We start from the raw sequence: 15,722 nt of genomic DNA on the forward strand, positions 1-15,722 counted from the left end.
CAGAAAAGCTACCAGCTCCTGGCTTCAAAGTAGCTCAGTTCCAGCCATTACAGCCATTTGGAGAGTGAACCAGCAGATGGAAGTTCTCTTTCTGCTTTTCCTTCTCTTTGTGCATTTGCCTTTCACATAAAATAAACCTTCAAAAACCCCAATAAATGCACTTGTTATCAGATTATAACTAAAATATAGTGTAACATCACAAATGTCTTGATTTTTACTTTCTGACTACTTTTTTTGTTACAGATTTTTGAGGAAACATACAAATAAAATTGAGATCTTCATAAATGACATCCACAGACAGGCTAGATCGTGCGAGGTATCTAAGGCATCCTGCAGATCAGGTTGTTTTAAATACAGAGGAATTAGCATATTCTGATCAAGCCTTTAACCAGCCGGTCACATTAGTCACCTATTTAAAAATTTCCTTAACTTTTGTATTAGTTCCTATGGCTGCAGTAACAAATGGGGACAGGTGCCAGGCTTCGCCATCAGATGTCCCTGGGGAAGCGTGCCTCCTACCTCAGGGGGCATGGGTTTGAAGTTCAGCTCAACTCCTAACTCCAGCTTCTATTTTCTTGCTTTCTCCCAGCTGGGAAAAGAGCTGACCTGAATTCCTTGACTCCTGGCCTTCTTCTGTATTCAACGCTAGCAACAGCTGGCTGCAGCTTTCTCAGCTTGCAGCTGGCTGCAGCTTTCTCTCAACTCTTCTGCCTCTGTCCTCCCCAATCATTGACCACTGCACAGAGAGGCAAGTTGGGATCATCTTCACTGACTGACCACCTTGGTTCCACTTTCAACTTTACTTACCTTTTCCCCTTGAGTCATAACCTTCCAGTGTCCACCAGCTCATGTTGACTCTCCACGACTTCCACCAACCTACTCCCCAAGACTTCACCCTCGCTGTCCTGCATTGCTCTCAGACCTGTCTGTGTGCTAGCTCTGGCATGCCCCATAGTGACCACAGCTCACAGCTTTGCTTCTGGCTTGCGCTCTTCCTTGCTAGTGTCTTCATTCCTCTCCTCATTTTTCTTTCATGAAGATAAAATCTGACTCATTTCAAAGACCCACTGCAGGTATTTCTTTAGCAAGTTTTCCCCTCTGGATAGTCACATCACACTGTTGGTGCCTCCCTATGGTACTTTCTGTGTTGTCTCTTTGATGGTTACGTGCGATTTATCTCCTCCGCTAAGTCTTCATCCCCTTGAGGCCAGAAGCTTGTGGATTCATCCTCACCATGTACCTCTGTTAGGCAAATATAAAATGAACTCTTGAGCTGCACCCACACCCCTCTATTCCTCCTCTTCCCCTGGTGCTTCTTTTCTAGTCTCCATTCACCCAGGTGTATATATATCATCCTTGACTCCTCTTTCCCTCATCTTCACACCCAAGTCCCTTAGTGATGTTACCAATGCCAATCACCAACTTGCTAATCACTGCCAATCTTCTCCTTGCGTCTTTCACTCTGCGACACACACACACACAATTCCACCTTCAATTCAGTGGCCACAGGGGGAATGTACATCTCAACTTCTGCAAAACATATTAGGTTGCTTTGAAAAGCAGACAGATCCCCAACCAGCCAGATGGGAGACATCCTCCCATCTGCTAGTTTACTCCCACCCCCCGCAAATGCCTGCAACAGCCAGGGATTATCCAGGCCAAAGCAGGGAATTCAAGTGAGGTGTCCGATGTAGGTGGAAGGATCCCAGCTCTTGAACCATCACCACTGCCTCACAGGGTATGGATTAGCAGGGAGCTGGAGAGGTGGGGCCAAGACAGGAAGCAAAACATTCCAATCTGGGATGGGGACATTCCAGGCGGCATCCTAACTGCTAAGCCAAAGGCCTGCCCATTCACATATTTTAAAAATCTGATTATACCTTTGCCCTGCTCAGATGGTTTCTCGTGATGCTTACAACAAAACCTGAAGTTCTCCCCTGGTCCTTTAGGATGCCAGCCTCTACTCTCCACCTTTCTCCTGTGGCCCAGCAATACTGTCATCCTCAGCCAAGCCTAGCAGCCCTCTGTCTCTGCGCCTTTGCACTTGGTGCTTGCTCAGCCTGTGGAACACCCTTCCTCCAGGCGGCCACATGATTTAACCCTTTGCGTCCTTTCAGCCTCTGCTCATCCTCCCATCCTCTGTGCAAATGTCTCTTCAACAGAGTGGCTGCATCTAACCATTCTGTCCAACACCGATTTTTTTTCTTCTTGCATCACTGCCTATATTATGCCTGATTTTCCTTTATCGACTGATCACTCCATGATATTACTTTTAGAATTCATTTCTCATCTGTGACTCCACCTGAGGGATCCTACAGCCCAGGGGCTGTGAAATCTGACTCTAGAATTAAACTGCATAGGTTCAAATCCTGGTTCATCTATAACTTCCCCTAGTAAAGTGGAAGCTCCATGAGGGTAGGGACTTGTCTCAATTCTAGTTTCAGAATCCGTAAACACACATGGCACACACTAGGTACATTAACAAACATATGGGTCCTTCCAAACATTCATGGAAAAGAAAATGAAAGATCAGTTCACTTTGGTGCAAACAACAGAACCTGTGTGTAGTTATTTCCTAGCCATGTACTTGCCAAGAACTATATGAAGATGCCTTGTGTTTGTTAAATAAACTCCCTCTGCTTTGCAGGTCCTCCATTTTCCTGCTCAATTCTTTGATTCTAACAGATGCTAAGAAAGTGCTATTTTACAACATAACAAGAAAAGTAACCAGGGAAAGCAACTTTCTTTTCTGAAGAAGAACCTAAGAGGATAGACAGGTGGTTCTGATCCACTTGGGCCTTTCAGGCTGTAGCTCTGATAGGATGGCCCTATTCAGAACAAGAAGTATATGAAGCCAGATGTTTACTTCAAGGAAGGAATTTGGAAATGATCCCCAGCAGGCCACACAGTCCGCATGGCATATCAGGAGTGCGAGATGAAGGATACACAGGAGCTCACCACAAGCCCCACGCCCTGCAGTTCGGCACACACAGCCGCATTCAGGGGACACACCTAAGGCCCAAAGACTTCACTGGTTCACCCAAGATTTTTTCCTCTTCCGTGCATTCCTCTTAAAGTATCTGTTTCTAAGTTTCTATTATCATAAATTCACAAAAAAATACAACAAAAATTCATAAATAAAGGCATATTAGTATTCACCCACTCTCTTATCCTATATACTAGAGGGTCATTTAAAAAAAATCCATCTTGTGTTTGGCTATGCTATATAGAGAAGTCTGTAAGTTCATTTCACTTAAAGCAACTACATTTTTCCAGACTATCTTTAAACTGTTCATTTCCTTCAGAATTTCCTGTACTATCCTCTCATACAAACTCCCTATGAGGAAATTTCAAAAAGTTTGTGGAAAATAAATTTTAAAATTCATTTTGGAACAAGAAAATTGAAAATCCGTGCAGCTTTTTCATCATGCATTTTTAAATGTTATTTATTTATTCAAAAGATAAAGATAGAGTGGAAGAGAGAATTTCAACCACCAGTTCACTCTCCCAATGGCTGCCACAGCTGGGGCTGGGCATGAACAAACCTAGGCGCCTGGAACTTCATCCAGGTCTCCCACGGGGGTGCTGGTGCCCAAGCGCTAGGGTCCTCTCCGGTTGCTTTCCCAGGTACATTAGCAGAGAACTGGATTGGCAGTGGAGTAGCCAGGACTCCAACCCAAAGCCTTGGGATTCTACACCTGCATGGGAAGAAGCTCTTGGCTTCAGATTGGCTCCGTCCAGCCACTGCAGTTTCTTGGAGGGTGAACCAGCAGGCGGAAGAGCTTTTCTCTTTGAGTCTCTCCTTCTCACTATAAATCTGACTTTCCAAAAAAAAAATGCTAAATGCCCAGGTCCAATCCAAGACCAGATTAGAATCTCTGAGCATCAGGTTCAGGCATGAAAATTCTTTTTAGGAGTTTCTGAAGAGGAAGTGGTGGGGGAGGGTGTGTGTGGAGAGGTGTGGGGTTGTGGTACAGCAGGTTAAGCCGCTGCTTCATCTGTAACACCCCATACTGGAGTGTCTAGGATTAAGTCCTGCATCTCCTTCCAAACCAGTTTCCTTCAGACATGCAGCCTGGGAAAGCAGCAGTTCTACATAAAAGGACTGGACCAGTCCTGTTGTGGGCATTTGGGGAGTGAACCATCAGATACAAGATTGCTATCTGTCTTTCTGCCTTTCAAATAAGTTTACATGAGAAAAGTCTCTCAGGTGAGAAACTTATGCGCGGTGACAGCCGAGAAGCAGTGGTCTCACCATAAACCATTGAGTCGTCAAGAGCAGTGATGGAGGTAACAGCAAAAAAGGGAGCTGGGCCCAAATTTAGATTTTAGTATGGTTCATTCACAGAGAGATCCTCTCCCTGTGCGGAACCAGGCGAACTGAATATTATATCACACAAACAGACACAGCAATTAGACAATCAGGACAGGAGTCCAAATACAATCAAGTCACTTCAGTAGGAGAAACAGGTATTTGAGAAATTATTCATCAAAGATGAAATTCATTTACAGTATTTTATAATCTACAGCTTAGAAAGTTATGTAGCTGTAATATTCTTCCCCCATTCCATACTTTTTTCTTTTTTGAACTGTAATTAATGCAGTAAACCCAGGGGAGAGGAAAAAGTTCTATTTTGCTAAGCAGTGATTTCCTAAATGGTTTCTTGTTCTGGTAGGGCATGGAGAAGAGACGGTTGAAGGTGGTTGAGATTCAAGACAGTCTACAAAGGAATGTGTAGGTAATCTGGGCTCTCAGTCAGGATTTAAAGCAAAGCAAAAACGTAGGCAGCAACATGGACCAGGCCCGGGCTCCGGGCATGACTGCAGAGCCACTGCCTCCTCGACCACAATACTTGGGTTCCATCGAACTTCTCCATCTCCAGCACGTTTCAGACAATGTCCAAAGTGGGCACTTCATCGACCAAAGCGGGTCGATGATGAGGATACAGCAGAATTCAGCACCTGGAGCACATCGCTTTGGTAGAGGAGATGCTGACTGCCAGGATGCTGTCTACCAGTTTACAGTTGACAAATGCTTTCTTCACTTCACACAGTGTTAGGCTACTTTATAAAGTGTTGTTTTATTCAGGTGCTTCCTCAAAGTAACTGTTAGCAAGATCTGAACTGGCACTGGGAAGGAAAACATCATTTGTGGAGTGGTGGTGAGGGCAGGCGGGGTTGGTGGGGGGGGACACCTTAGCATTACACTGAGCACTGTCGTTGCTTACAAGGGAATTTAAAGATCCACGGCCTAGTGATTCTCATTCACTACTTCTGCCACTTCTGGCAAAATTGCCTGCAAATCCCGAAGTCACCTTCTAGTAGTCAATTTTAACATGATATTGGCCATTTCCTGGTGAATTCACATTCCACTTACTAGCGCCTGAGCCACTGTCTAGAAAATCACCAGCAATATTTCACCAACTACCCCAACTTCTAAATAATGAAGTGTCAATGTCCACCCCAAGACCATCCCTGGGCGCTTTTGATCTTATTTGTTTGACCCTGAAAACAAAAGGCTCCTGAAACCCTGAGCACTAGAACCTTCCAGACAGGACTGCATCTTCAGGAGCGTGAACCTGTTCCTCCGATGTCTGCACTCCCTACTCAGACTTCTGCTCCCTGTTCATCTGGGGATATTGTCATTCTTTCTTCCTTTTTTTTTTTTCAGTTCACTGAACATTCATTTGTTATTAAGAGCAGTTTTTCTAAGAGAAGTTCAGATTTTCTTTTTAGAGTATTTTTTTTTAAATTTCCGCTGTCCAGCATTTACTGTTTGCAAGACAAGACCACCAGTGTTGTTGCAGAGCTATGGTAAGTCTATGTTAAGCACGCTAAAGAGAGGAATTCACCACCGTTTTCCACTTGGATCAACACCAGTGTCTCCAGAGACAGGTGATAATGGTTTTCCTGGGCACACAGGCTGGGCTCCTGCTGGGGCTTTTGTCCTGGCTCCTCCGCAAGCACGGCGTGCACGAAGCAGAAAGCTGCGAGCAACTTTTTAAAAGACCACAACACCCTTACTTTGCTACTCAACAAAGACCTCACACAAGACCAAGGGCAAAAAAAAGTGCCTCGCAGAACCAGGTGCGCTGCGAAGCTCAATTAGTTCACGGGCTGAGGACATCGCTTTTTATAAGTGTGTGTGTGTGTGTGTGTGTGTGTGTGTGTGTGTGTGTGTGTGTGTGTGTGTGTGTGTGTGTGTGTGTGTGTGTGTGTGTGTGTGTGTGTGTGTGTGTGTGTGTGTGTGTGTGTGTGTGTGTGTGTGTGTGTGTGTGTGTGTGTGTTTGTTTCCCTCCTCCACTGGGAACATGTTTCTGAGTCTCCCTCTCTGCTCTCCATGTCGCACGTCCTAACCAGGTTTTTCTCAGTTCATTTTCTTTGCTCACTTGTGAGACAGAAACTTGTGAGGGAAGGACGTGGGGGTCCAGTTCACTGAAGGTGTCCTATTTTCAGTAAGTTCGGTTATTCCGCAGGACGCTCCCAGCTATCCCAGCCATGGTGGGGTCCCTTTGGACCCTAGGGAGCAACTGCATATCCTCCCCTACCTAGAGTAGACTCGCCTTGCATTCCAGAGCGTGTCGACCCCTCAAAACGCCCCTTCGTGCACTCCAGGTTAAAAATGTCCGCGGAGTTTTCAAAAAGCAGGTTATTCTCGAACAACGCCCGAGGGGGGTAACCGACTCCACCCAACCCGCCGCGATCACCCCAGGAGATGACAGCACCCGAATTCTTGTAGCTGGAACCGCGACTGGCCGGTGAGCCGGCGGAGGTGGGATCCCCGCTACCCATCGGCGTTAATGGGAGTGAAAAGTTAACTTTTCTCGGTTCCTCGCGTTTCCCTTAAGCCAGTCTCGTGGGCGCCGGACCTGAGTCGGGATGAGGCCTCAACACCCGAGCGCAAGGAACAGGTGCATTAAAAGACTCGCCGCCCAAGCCCAGGTGCAGGAAAGACCCACACAGGGGCTTGAGGTCAGTCCGCAGGGCAGCCCGGGCAGCCCCCGGGCCTGCGCTCACCCCCGCGGGACCCAGCCCGCGCCGACTCCGGCCGCCGCCGCCGCCAGCCTGTCTCCGGAGCGGAGCGGAACAGGAGGCAGGCGTCGCTGGTGCGGAGCGCGCTTACCTTGGGGTTGGTCAGGAGCTGGTGCTCGTCGCTGTGCAGCAGCGCCTTGGAGTTGGACTCGGAGTTGTTCACGTAGACCTGGACACAGGGGTACTGCGAGGTGCCCCTGCAGTCGGCGCCACAGGTGAAGGTGCACTCGAACACCTCGCCGATCTGCTGCACCGACAGCACCGTGCAGTTGGCCGCCGTGGCTTGCAGATCCTGCAGCGCGGGACTGAGCCAGCAGAAACCGAAGATGAAGAGCGACACGACGCCGGAGATGATGAGAAACAAACCGAGCCGGATGCTCTTGTCCTCGGCTTCCGTGTACTCGTAAGCCACCCGGAGCTTCGCCATCGCCCCCCACTCTGGGCGGCTGGCGCGCTCCCCCCCCGCCCCCTCCCGCCCCCGGCGCCCAGCCCGACTGCCTCGGGCGGGAGGAGCCGCCGCCGCCGCCGAGCGACAGCAGGGGAGTGGGCGGCGAGGGGGAGCGCGCGAGAACAAAGGGGCCGAGCCCGGCGACGCCCCCGGCGGCGGCGGCGGCGGCGGCGGCGGCGTCCCCCCCCGGAGCAGCCACCGCCTCACAGCCGCCTGCACCCTCGGGCGCGGGGAGCGCACCGACCGCTCCAGCCGCCGGCTCCCCGTGCCAGCCTCCACGCCCGCGCCCTCGCCGCCTCCGCCACCCCGCCTCCCCTCGCCCAGCGTCTCCCCGTCTCCATGGCCCGCTGGCCCGAGGACTTGGCCCGGCGGCCGCGGCCTTCCGGGACACGAGCGGCTGGGCAGGGGCGAGCCCCGGGGCTCCCCCCCGTGCGGGAGGCGGCTCCGCCCCGCCGCCGTCGCCCGCCGACCCGGGTGCGCTCGCCCCGCCCGGGCGCGTCCCCAGCGGGAGAGGGGCGGGCGCGCGGCAGGCGACGGCGGGGCTGCCTGCTGCTCCGAGTCTCTGAGAGATGCCCGGCTCTCTCTGGGAGATGCCCGAGCTGGGGGGCTTAGGATCCGAACGGCTTTCGCCGAGGGAAAGTTGTGGTGGTTTTTATTATTTTTTTTTTTCCCCTTTCCTTTTTAAGACCGGAGAACGGAAGGGCGGGGGGCGTGGAGCCAGCAGAGCGGCGGGAATCTTGAACTCCAGCCGCGGCTTGGTCAGTCAGCGGTCGCCCGGCAGCAGGTGCTCCCGGGGAAGCTGGCAACGCCGGAGGACAGCGGCGTGGCTGGGCCAGGCGCACCGGGGAGCGGCGGGCGCTTGGGCGAGCCTTGAAGAGGACCACAGGGGAGATGTGGGCAAGAGGCGTGACCGGGCTGCGCCCACGTCAAGGCATCCCCGCCCCGGGCCCTCCGTGAGCGGGGCGGGATGGGACCGGTGGCGTCAGGCAGGTGGAGTTTGCCGTGGAGGCTTCGCTCCTGAGGTCGGAATCCACAGCGGAGGCGGCAGGACCGGAGCAAGGTGCTCCCTGGGCGTTGGCTAAGGAGGGCAAACAGGAGGGACCCACTCTCCAAACCTCCCTGTCCTCTCACGGGACTCTCCGTGGCTCCCTGCATCCTCGCTCAGTCCGCGCACCTGCTGCTCAGTCGCTTTCTTTAAATCAAACACTGCCTTTTTCTTAAACCATTCTAATATACAATCAAACTTGACAATCTATTACTTCTTTTTTTTATATTCAGAAGAATGTTTTATTTTGACAACCATATACAATGTATTACTTCTTGAAGTTAAAATTAGGATACCCGCTTCTTTGCAAGCCATATACACAAACATACCTTTGTTCTTTTCGTCCCAGAGGAAGAAGCTCAATTGCATTTATTTCACCAGCAATGGTGAAACTCGGCCCGTGGAGCTCTGGACTGCTGCTTGGGCTTCGGGTGGGGTAACTTGGCTAGTTGGTGATTCGTTGCGCCCGCGGAGCTCGGAAGTACTCTGCCCCTTTTCGTGAGAGGATAACGCGGATTTCCGGGCAGCTGACAAGTCGACCTGAATAACGGGAGGACTCTCTTGAGGTGTGTGGGGGTGTTTAATAAATGAGCATGACGGGTTAGGAGAGCGTGGAGTTCAGGAAGAGGCTTTGCTGCCTTTCGGGCTTGGAGAACAGACGTCCTATTTTTGACCTAGGAATTACGGTTTTGTGTCCCCCCCCCCCTTTTCTGTTAGCATCAGTACACCTGCAGGTCATCCCAGGTCTGAAAGCAGAAGGGAGTTCTCTCACAGGAGCCACTTAGCCTGCAGTCACCGTCTTCAGGCAAACCAAGCAGCTTCGGCATTCAAGGTTGGTGTGTGCCAGGGACTGGGTTTGCCGAGGGGCAGAACTTCAGCCCAGAATTCACTCCTACTCTTGTTTTGGAATTAGGGATGGGCCCAGGAATACCAAAATGAATGGGATTTTCAGTGAGCCCAAAGGAAAAGCATCTGTCTCAGAAACACTCCTTAGACCGTTTTTTAAGACAAGGGAACATCAGAAAATTCAGCGACAACTTAATTCTTTTTTTCTTATTTATTTTTATTGGAAAGTCAGATTCTCAGAGAGAAGGAGAGACAGAAAAAGATCTTCTATCTACCGATTCACTCCCCAAGTACCTGCAATGGCTAGAGCTGAGTTGATCCAAAGTCAGGAGTCAGGAGCTTCTTCCGGATCTCCCACACAGGTGCAGGGTCCCAAGGCTTTGGGCCGTCCTCCACTGCTTCCCCAGGTCACAAGCAGGGAGCTGGATGGGAAGTGGGACAGCCAGGATTAGAACCTGCACCCATATGGGATCCCAGCACATGCAAGGTGAGGATTTCAGCCACTAGGCTAGCATGCTGGGCCCTAACCCAATTCTTTAGGGCCATTATCAGTTTTTTCTGCTTCTGCCATTACTTTCCTCATAGTCATCTCAGGAAATTGTGGGTATCCAGCCTTGTGTTCCTTAAACATTTCCTTTGATTTTAAAACTGGTTAGTTTGTCTTATTGAAAGTCAAACATGTCAAAAATTTTACAAATCGATTTCTATTTTAATAGAAGAGTACTAATTTTAAAAATTTCCTTGGAAAAATTTATAAAGAGAGACTCGAAAGATGTTCCATCCACTTGTTCATTCGGAACAGGAAGCAGGAGCTTCTTCTGGGTCTCCCACACAGGTGCAGGGTCCCAAGGTCTTGAGCCGTCCTTGACTGCTTTCCCAGGCCACAGCAGGGAGCTGGATGGGAAGTGGAGCTGCTGGGACTTGAACAGGGGCCCACGTGGAATGCCTAGACTTGCAGGGGAAGCATTAGCCAGGGGAGCTATTGTACCAGCCCCTAATTTCATTTTTTCAAAAAAACATTTTGATTGGACCCAGTGGAGTGGCCTAGTGGCTAAAGCCCTTGCCTTGAACATGCTGGGATTACATATGGGTGCCGATTCATGTCCCTGCAGCCCTGCTTCCCATCCAGCTCCCTGTTTGTGGCCTAGGAGAGCAGTGGAGGATGGCCAAAAGCCTTGGGAACCCTGCACCCACATGGGAAACCAGGAAGAAGCTCCTGGCTTCAGATCAGCTCAGCTCTAGCCATTGTGGTCACTTGGGGCATGAATCATCAGATAGAAGATCTTCCTCTCTCTCCTGCTCTCTGTAAATCTGACTTTGCAATAAAAATAAATCTTAAAGAATCACATTTTATATTAAAGGCAGAGTTACAGATAGAGAGCTTCCGTCTACTGGTTCACCCTCCAGAGAGCTACAATGGCTGCGGCTGTACCAGGCTGGAACCAGAAGTTTCATCCAGGTCTCTCATGTATGTGGCAGGGCACAAGGATTTCCTTCAGTCTTCCTCTGCTGTTTTACCCGGTGCATTACCAGGGAGTTGGAAGTAGGAGTCGCATATGAACTCTATGACGTAAAGTGCTGTGCCACAGTTCCAACCACGGTGGTTTCATTTAGTTGAGGATTGGGTATGTTCACCTGTCAGTTTCAGGGAGTGAGTCACCACTGATGCTTTGGTCAAATTAGGGGTAAAAACCCCAGGACCTCCTAAATGCTGAGCCAGGAGGCTGCTTAGCATCTTATGTCCCCCTGTGGAGGGCAAACGAAGGAAAAGAAGCTGGCTCTTTTTCTGAATACTGTTCTGCCTGCTACAGTAAGATTACAATACAGGGGCCAGAGCCATGGCTCAACAAGCTAAACCTCCACCCCGTGGCATCGGCATTCAGTATAGGCCCCATTTTGTATCCTAGCTACTTCACTTCTAATCCAGCTCTCTGCTTATGGCCTGGGAAAACAGCAGAGGATGTCCTAAGTCCTTGTACCCATGTGGAGGATCTGGCAGAAGATCCCAGCTGACAGCTTTGGGTCAGCTCAACTCTGGACTTCACAGCTACTTGGGGGAAGGAACCACGGGATGGAAGTCCTTCTCTATTTGTACATCTGCCTTTCAAATAAAAATAAATTTAAAAAATGTAACACATGTGGTTAAAAAAAAATCCAGATTTTTTTCATTTGAAAAATTATTTCATGATATAGCTCCATTCCTTTTCATTGTTTATTATTTTATCAATCAGATTTTGATTCTAGCTTTAATAATGAAATGCTTTGACATAAGGAACTAATTGATGTCACATAGCTTCCTCTTCCTCACATGAAAGGTTGATCTAAGGTATCCTTAGCATTCCAGTATCTAATTGCAATTTGATCTTGCCTTTCCATGTTCTTCAAAAATTTTAGAACTGCTATGCCCCATATCTAGTAAAATTTAAAAACATCTTTTCAGGGCCTAGTGTGATGGCCTAGTGGCTAAATCCTCCTCTTGTATCCACCAGGATCCCATATGGATACGTTTGTGTCCCAGCTGCTCCACTTGCCATCCAGTTCCCTGCTTGTGGCCTGGAAAGGCAGTGGAAGATGGCCCAAAGCCTTGTAACCCTACACCCGCGTGGGAGACCCAGGGGAGGCTCCTGGTTCCTGGCTTTGGATCTGCTCAGTTCCAGCCATTGCAGCCACTTGGGGAATAAGCCAGCAGATGGAAGATCTTTCTCTCCATTTCTTCTTCTCTCTGAATATCTGCCTTTCCAATCAATTTTTAAAAATATGATTAAAAATCTTTTGAAATAATTCTGGAATCATGGAGAATATCTCTCAGCATTATGGCTAGCAGGGAGAGTACTTGTCTTTGGACAAACAGATCTGTATTTGTTCAATTCCCAATATAATCTAGGTTATTCACAAAACCCTGATTTAAGCTTCCTGCGAAAAAGAGGGAAAAACTCCAGAGATTTTTGTCAATGCTGCACAGATATCAGCTGGAGTCAAGTTACATTTCTTAAGAAATTTCTGTATCTTATTAAAAATATAGAGGTATAAGTAATGCCAAAAAAAGCACTTAAAATTGATTTAAAATGTTCATAACCTTGGTCAAAATCTCTATTGTGAAACCTATAAAGAGGATAGTGGTTAAATGATGAAGCTGATGATTTACTCTTAAAAAAAGATTTATTTGTATTGGAAAGGCATATTTACAGAGAGGAAGAGAGAGAAAGATCATCCATCTGCTGGTTCACTCCCCAGTGGCTGGAACTGAGCCAATCTGAAACCAAGAGCCGGGAGCTTCTTCTGGGTCTCCCAAAAAGGTACAAGGTTCCAAGGCTTTCAGCTGTCCACTGCTTTCCCAGGCCACAAGCAGGGAGTTGGATGGGAAATGGAGCAGCTGAGATACAAACCAGCACCCATATGGGTTTTCCGGTGTGTGCAAGATGAGGATTCTGCCACTGAGCCAATGCACGGGGCCAATGATTTACTCTAAATTTTGTTTAACTCTGAAACACATTTATGTTGAAAATGCCTTTTTCAGTTGCATCCTAGGTTTTATATGTGACAAAGAGGTTAAATGACTAAATGACTAAGTCACTAAATGACTCCGTGGAGGACAGAAGTCCCATCCTCTTCATGCAGGGACTCACCTGTAGGTATGCCTAATACTAGTTTTTCCTACCTTTGAGGGGCCAGTTGCACTGTGGAAAACCACAAACTCCTAATATCAGACACTGATTTTTTCCTTTTAAAAATGGCACTTATAGAAATAAAAATCTGTCTTACTGTGATATTCACATCCTGCTGTGTATTCTGCCCTGTGTTGTTAGCTTGAAGAGATTTGCAGTGTTTTATAGCTTGTCCACTGCAGAGGTGGAACACAGGCATCTTCTGGCCTCCCAGCCCTTTCCTTCCCATGCTCATCTTACCTCTTCTGCAGTATTTTCTATTTCTTGACTTTAGGAAACTAAGGTCTTACTCTTTCCTCCCAAAGGCTGAGAAAGATATGTAATTCCAAGATGGGATAGATACCTATTTACTTTTCTGAAAATGTCTGTACTTGCCTTTTTCATGCTATCCCATTTACAAACACTTCTAGGAAAATGGGTTTTTATTGTTCATTAATGATGTCACTGTAAAAAATGTAAAGCAGTCCAGATAACGACTTCGGTTCCTTTTCATAACAGAGAATTATGATTCAAAGTGATGTTTGCCAACAAATAATAATTTTATAATATTTTTTTCTATATTTGTAAAGCAGAGTGACAGGGAGACTGCTGCTTCACTTAACAATACGCCAATTGCCAGGACAGGACTAGGTGGAAACCAGGAGCCTGGAACTTCATCTGTGGATTGCACTTGATGGCAAGGGCTCGAGTACTTGGGCCATCCGCTGCCTTCCCAGGCACATCGGCAGGGACTGGCGTCAGCGTTTCTACGTGTGCCAACATTGCAAGCAGCAGCTTAATTTGCTGCACCACATGCTTACTCCAATCAAATTTTAGACCTTATTAGAAAGTGAACTCAAAACCAACCAAACAAAAAAACATTAGGAACCAGCACTTGGCCTCCCACTTTCCACACCGGAAGTGCCTGGTTCTGGGTTTCAGTTTCTTCCTAAAGCACACCTTGGGATGGCAGCACATGGTTCAAGCACTTGGATCTCTGCCATTCCAGTGAGAGACCTGCACCGAGTTAACAGGCATTTGCGAAGGGAACCAATGGAAGGGAGTTCTGTCTCTAAAATTTTATACCACATTCTGTATTTTAAAAGAAATCTAGCGGGCCTGGCATGGTAACCTAGAGTATAAAGTCCTTTCCTTGCAAGGCAGCATCTCACATGGGCACTGGTTTATGTGCCTGCTGCGCCACTTCCCTTCCAGCTTCCTGTTTATGAACTGGCACAGCAGTGGAGGATGGCCCAAAGCTTCGGGACCCTGCTCCCACATGGGAGACCCAGAAGCTGCTCCTGGCTCCTGATCAGTTCGGCCTGACTGTTGTGGCCACTTAGGGAGTCAACCAGCGGACAGAAGATCCTTCTGTATGTAAAATCTGACTTTCCAATAAGGAAATAAATCTTGAAAAAAAAATGTAGAAGTAACATTTTAGAGCAGAGTAACATGACTCACCTCTAAAAACCAAGGTATAATTTTTTTTTTTGCAATAAAAGAACATTTAAATAATTTTAATCATTTGAAGACAATAGGTTACTTAAAACATTTGAAATAAAAAAATTTTTAGGAGAAATATTTAATAACTCAAGGACAGCCCATTTTGATGTAGTGTTATACATGTGGTAATTAAAAGTACATCTTAAAATAAATGTTCAGTATGAAGCAGATTTAAAGGTAGCTTTGAAGCATTCTGGCTGCCCCAAATCTTTATTTTTATACACAAGATGAAACTATTTATGTCATTCCCTCATGTAATGTTTTCTCGAGATGTATAATTTTATAGACTAAATGCTTAAAGTTTTCCTATTACATACGTACCAAGAGGCTGGACTCTTAAAAAGAATGATGAGGACCCAGCCATGTGCAGATATTAGACCACCCTTCCAGTTTGAGGCACTGCTTTAAAAACACACGAAGCATGTTAATGTATTATTACCAAAATTATCTTCAGCATGTACTGGACTGGCCTGAAAGAAAAAGTCATTTATTTGTTAGAAATTTAAGTTACATAGGATCAGGTATCTAGCCTAGCAGTTGAGAAGTCCAAGTCACATATGAGTGCGCGTGCCTAATTCCTGACTGAAGCTCCTCTTCCAGCTTCCTGCCAATGCAGACCCTGGGAGGGGGTAGAGATGGCTCATGGAACTGGATTCCTGCCACATACCTGGGAGACCCGCATTTAGTTCCCAGCTCCTACAGTGGCTCCCTAACCACCCCCCAGCTGTTGTGCTTGAGGAACAGAGGCTCGCTGTCATTTAAACAAAACAGTTGTTCTATGTTAACATGCAAGGTCAAAATGTCACTAAGGTCAAAAGTGAATCTAAAAGTACCAAAAAATTACCTTGCAGGAATTGTTTAGGCAAATAGACCAGCTCTGATTCATAATGAACTGCTTGTTTTCCTTAAGGGTTGAGAATAACAGCTGAAATTTCTCAGTGTATGTTAATTAGTGACCACATATGCTGTGTATGCAGTAATTTTTTTTTTAATTGGAAAGTCAGATTGGTAGCGGAGAGGCAGAAAGATCCTCCACTGCTGGTTCACTCCCCAAGTGGCCGCAGTGCCTGGAGCTGAACCAACCTGAAGCCAGGAACCAGGAGCCTCTTCCAGGTCTCCCACGCAGGTGCAGGGTCCCAAGGCTTTGGGCCGTTCTCAACTGCTTTCCCACGCCACAAGCAGGGAGCTGGAAGGCATGTGGGGC

At 47.6% G+C, this 15,722-nt stretch overlaps 1 protein-coding gene across 1 annotated transcript in view; it reads right to left on the bottom strand.

The window, feature by feature from the left end:
* The window catches only part of KCNMB4 (potassium calcium-activated channel subfamily M regulatory beta subunit 4), a 57,875-nt gene extending 50,107 nt beyond the window's left edge, over window positions 1-7,768 (bottom strand). The window contains exon 1 of the mRNA XM_040981755.1: window positions 7,124-7,768. Coding sequence (XP_040837689.1) covers window positions 7,124-7,459 — 336 coding nt within the window. The 5' untranslated portion in view covers window positions 7,460-7,768. The remainder of the gene's footprint in view (window positions 1-7,123) is intronic.
* Between the last annotated feature and the right edge of the window lie 7,954 nt (window positions 7,769-15,722).

This window comes from Ochotona curzoniae, unplaced genomic scaffold (assembly GCF_017591425.1).
Source record: "Ochotona curzoniae isolate NIBS_2020 unplaced genomic scaffold, NIBS_Ocur_1.0 contig_1014, whole genome shotgun sequence".
Classification (NCBI taxonomy): Eukaryota; Metazoa; Chordata; class Mammalia; order Lagomorpha; family Ochotonidae; genus Ochotona; species Ochotona curzoniae.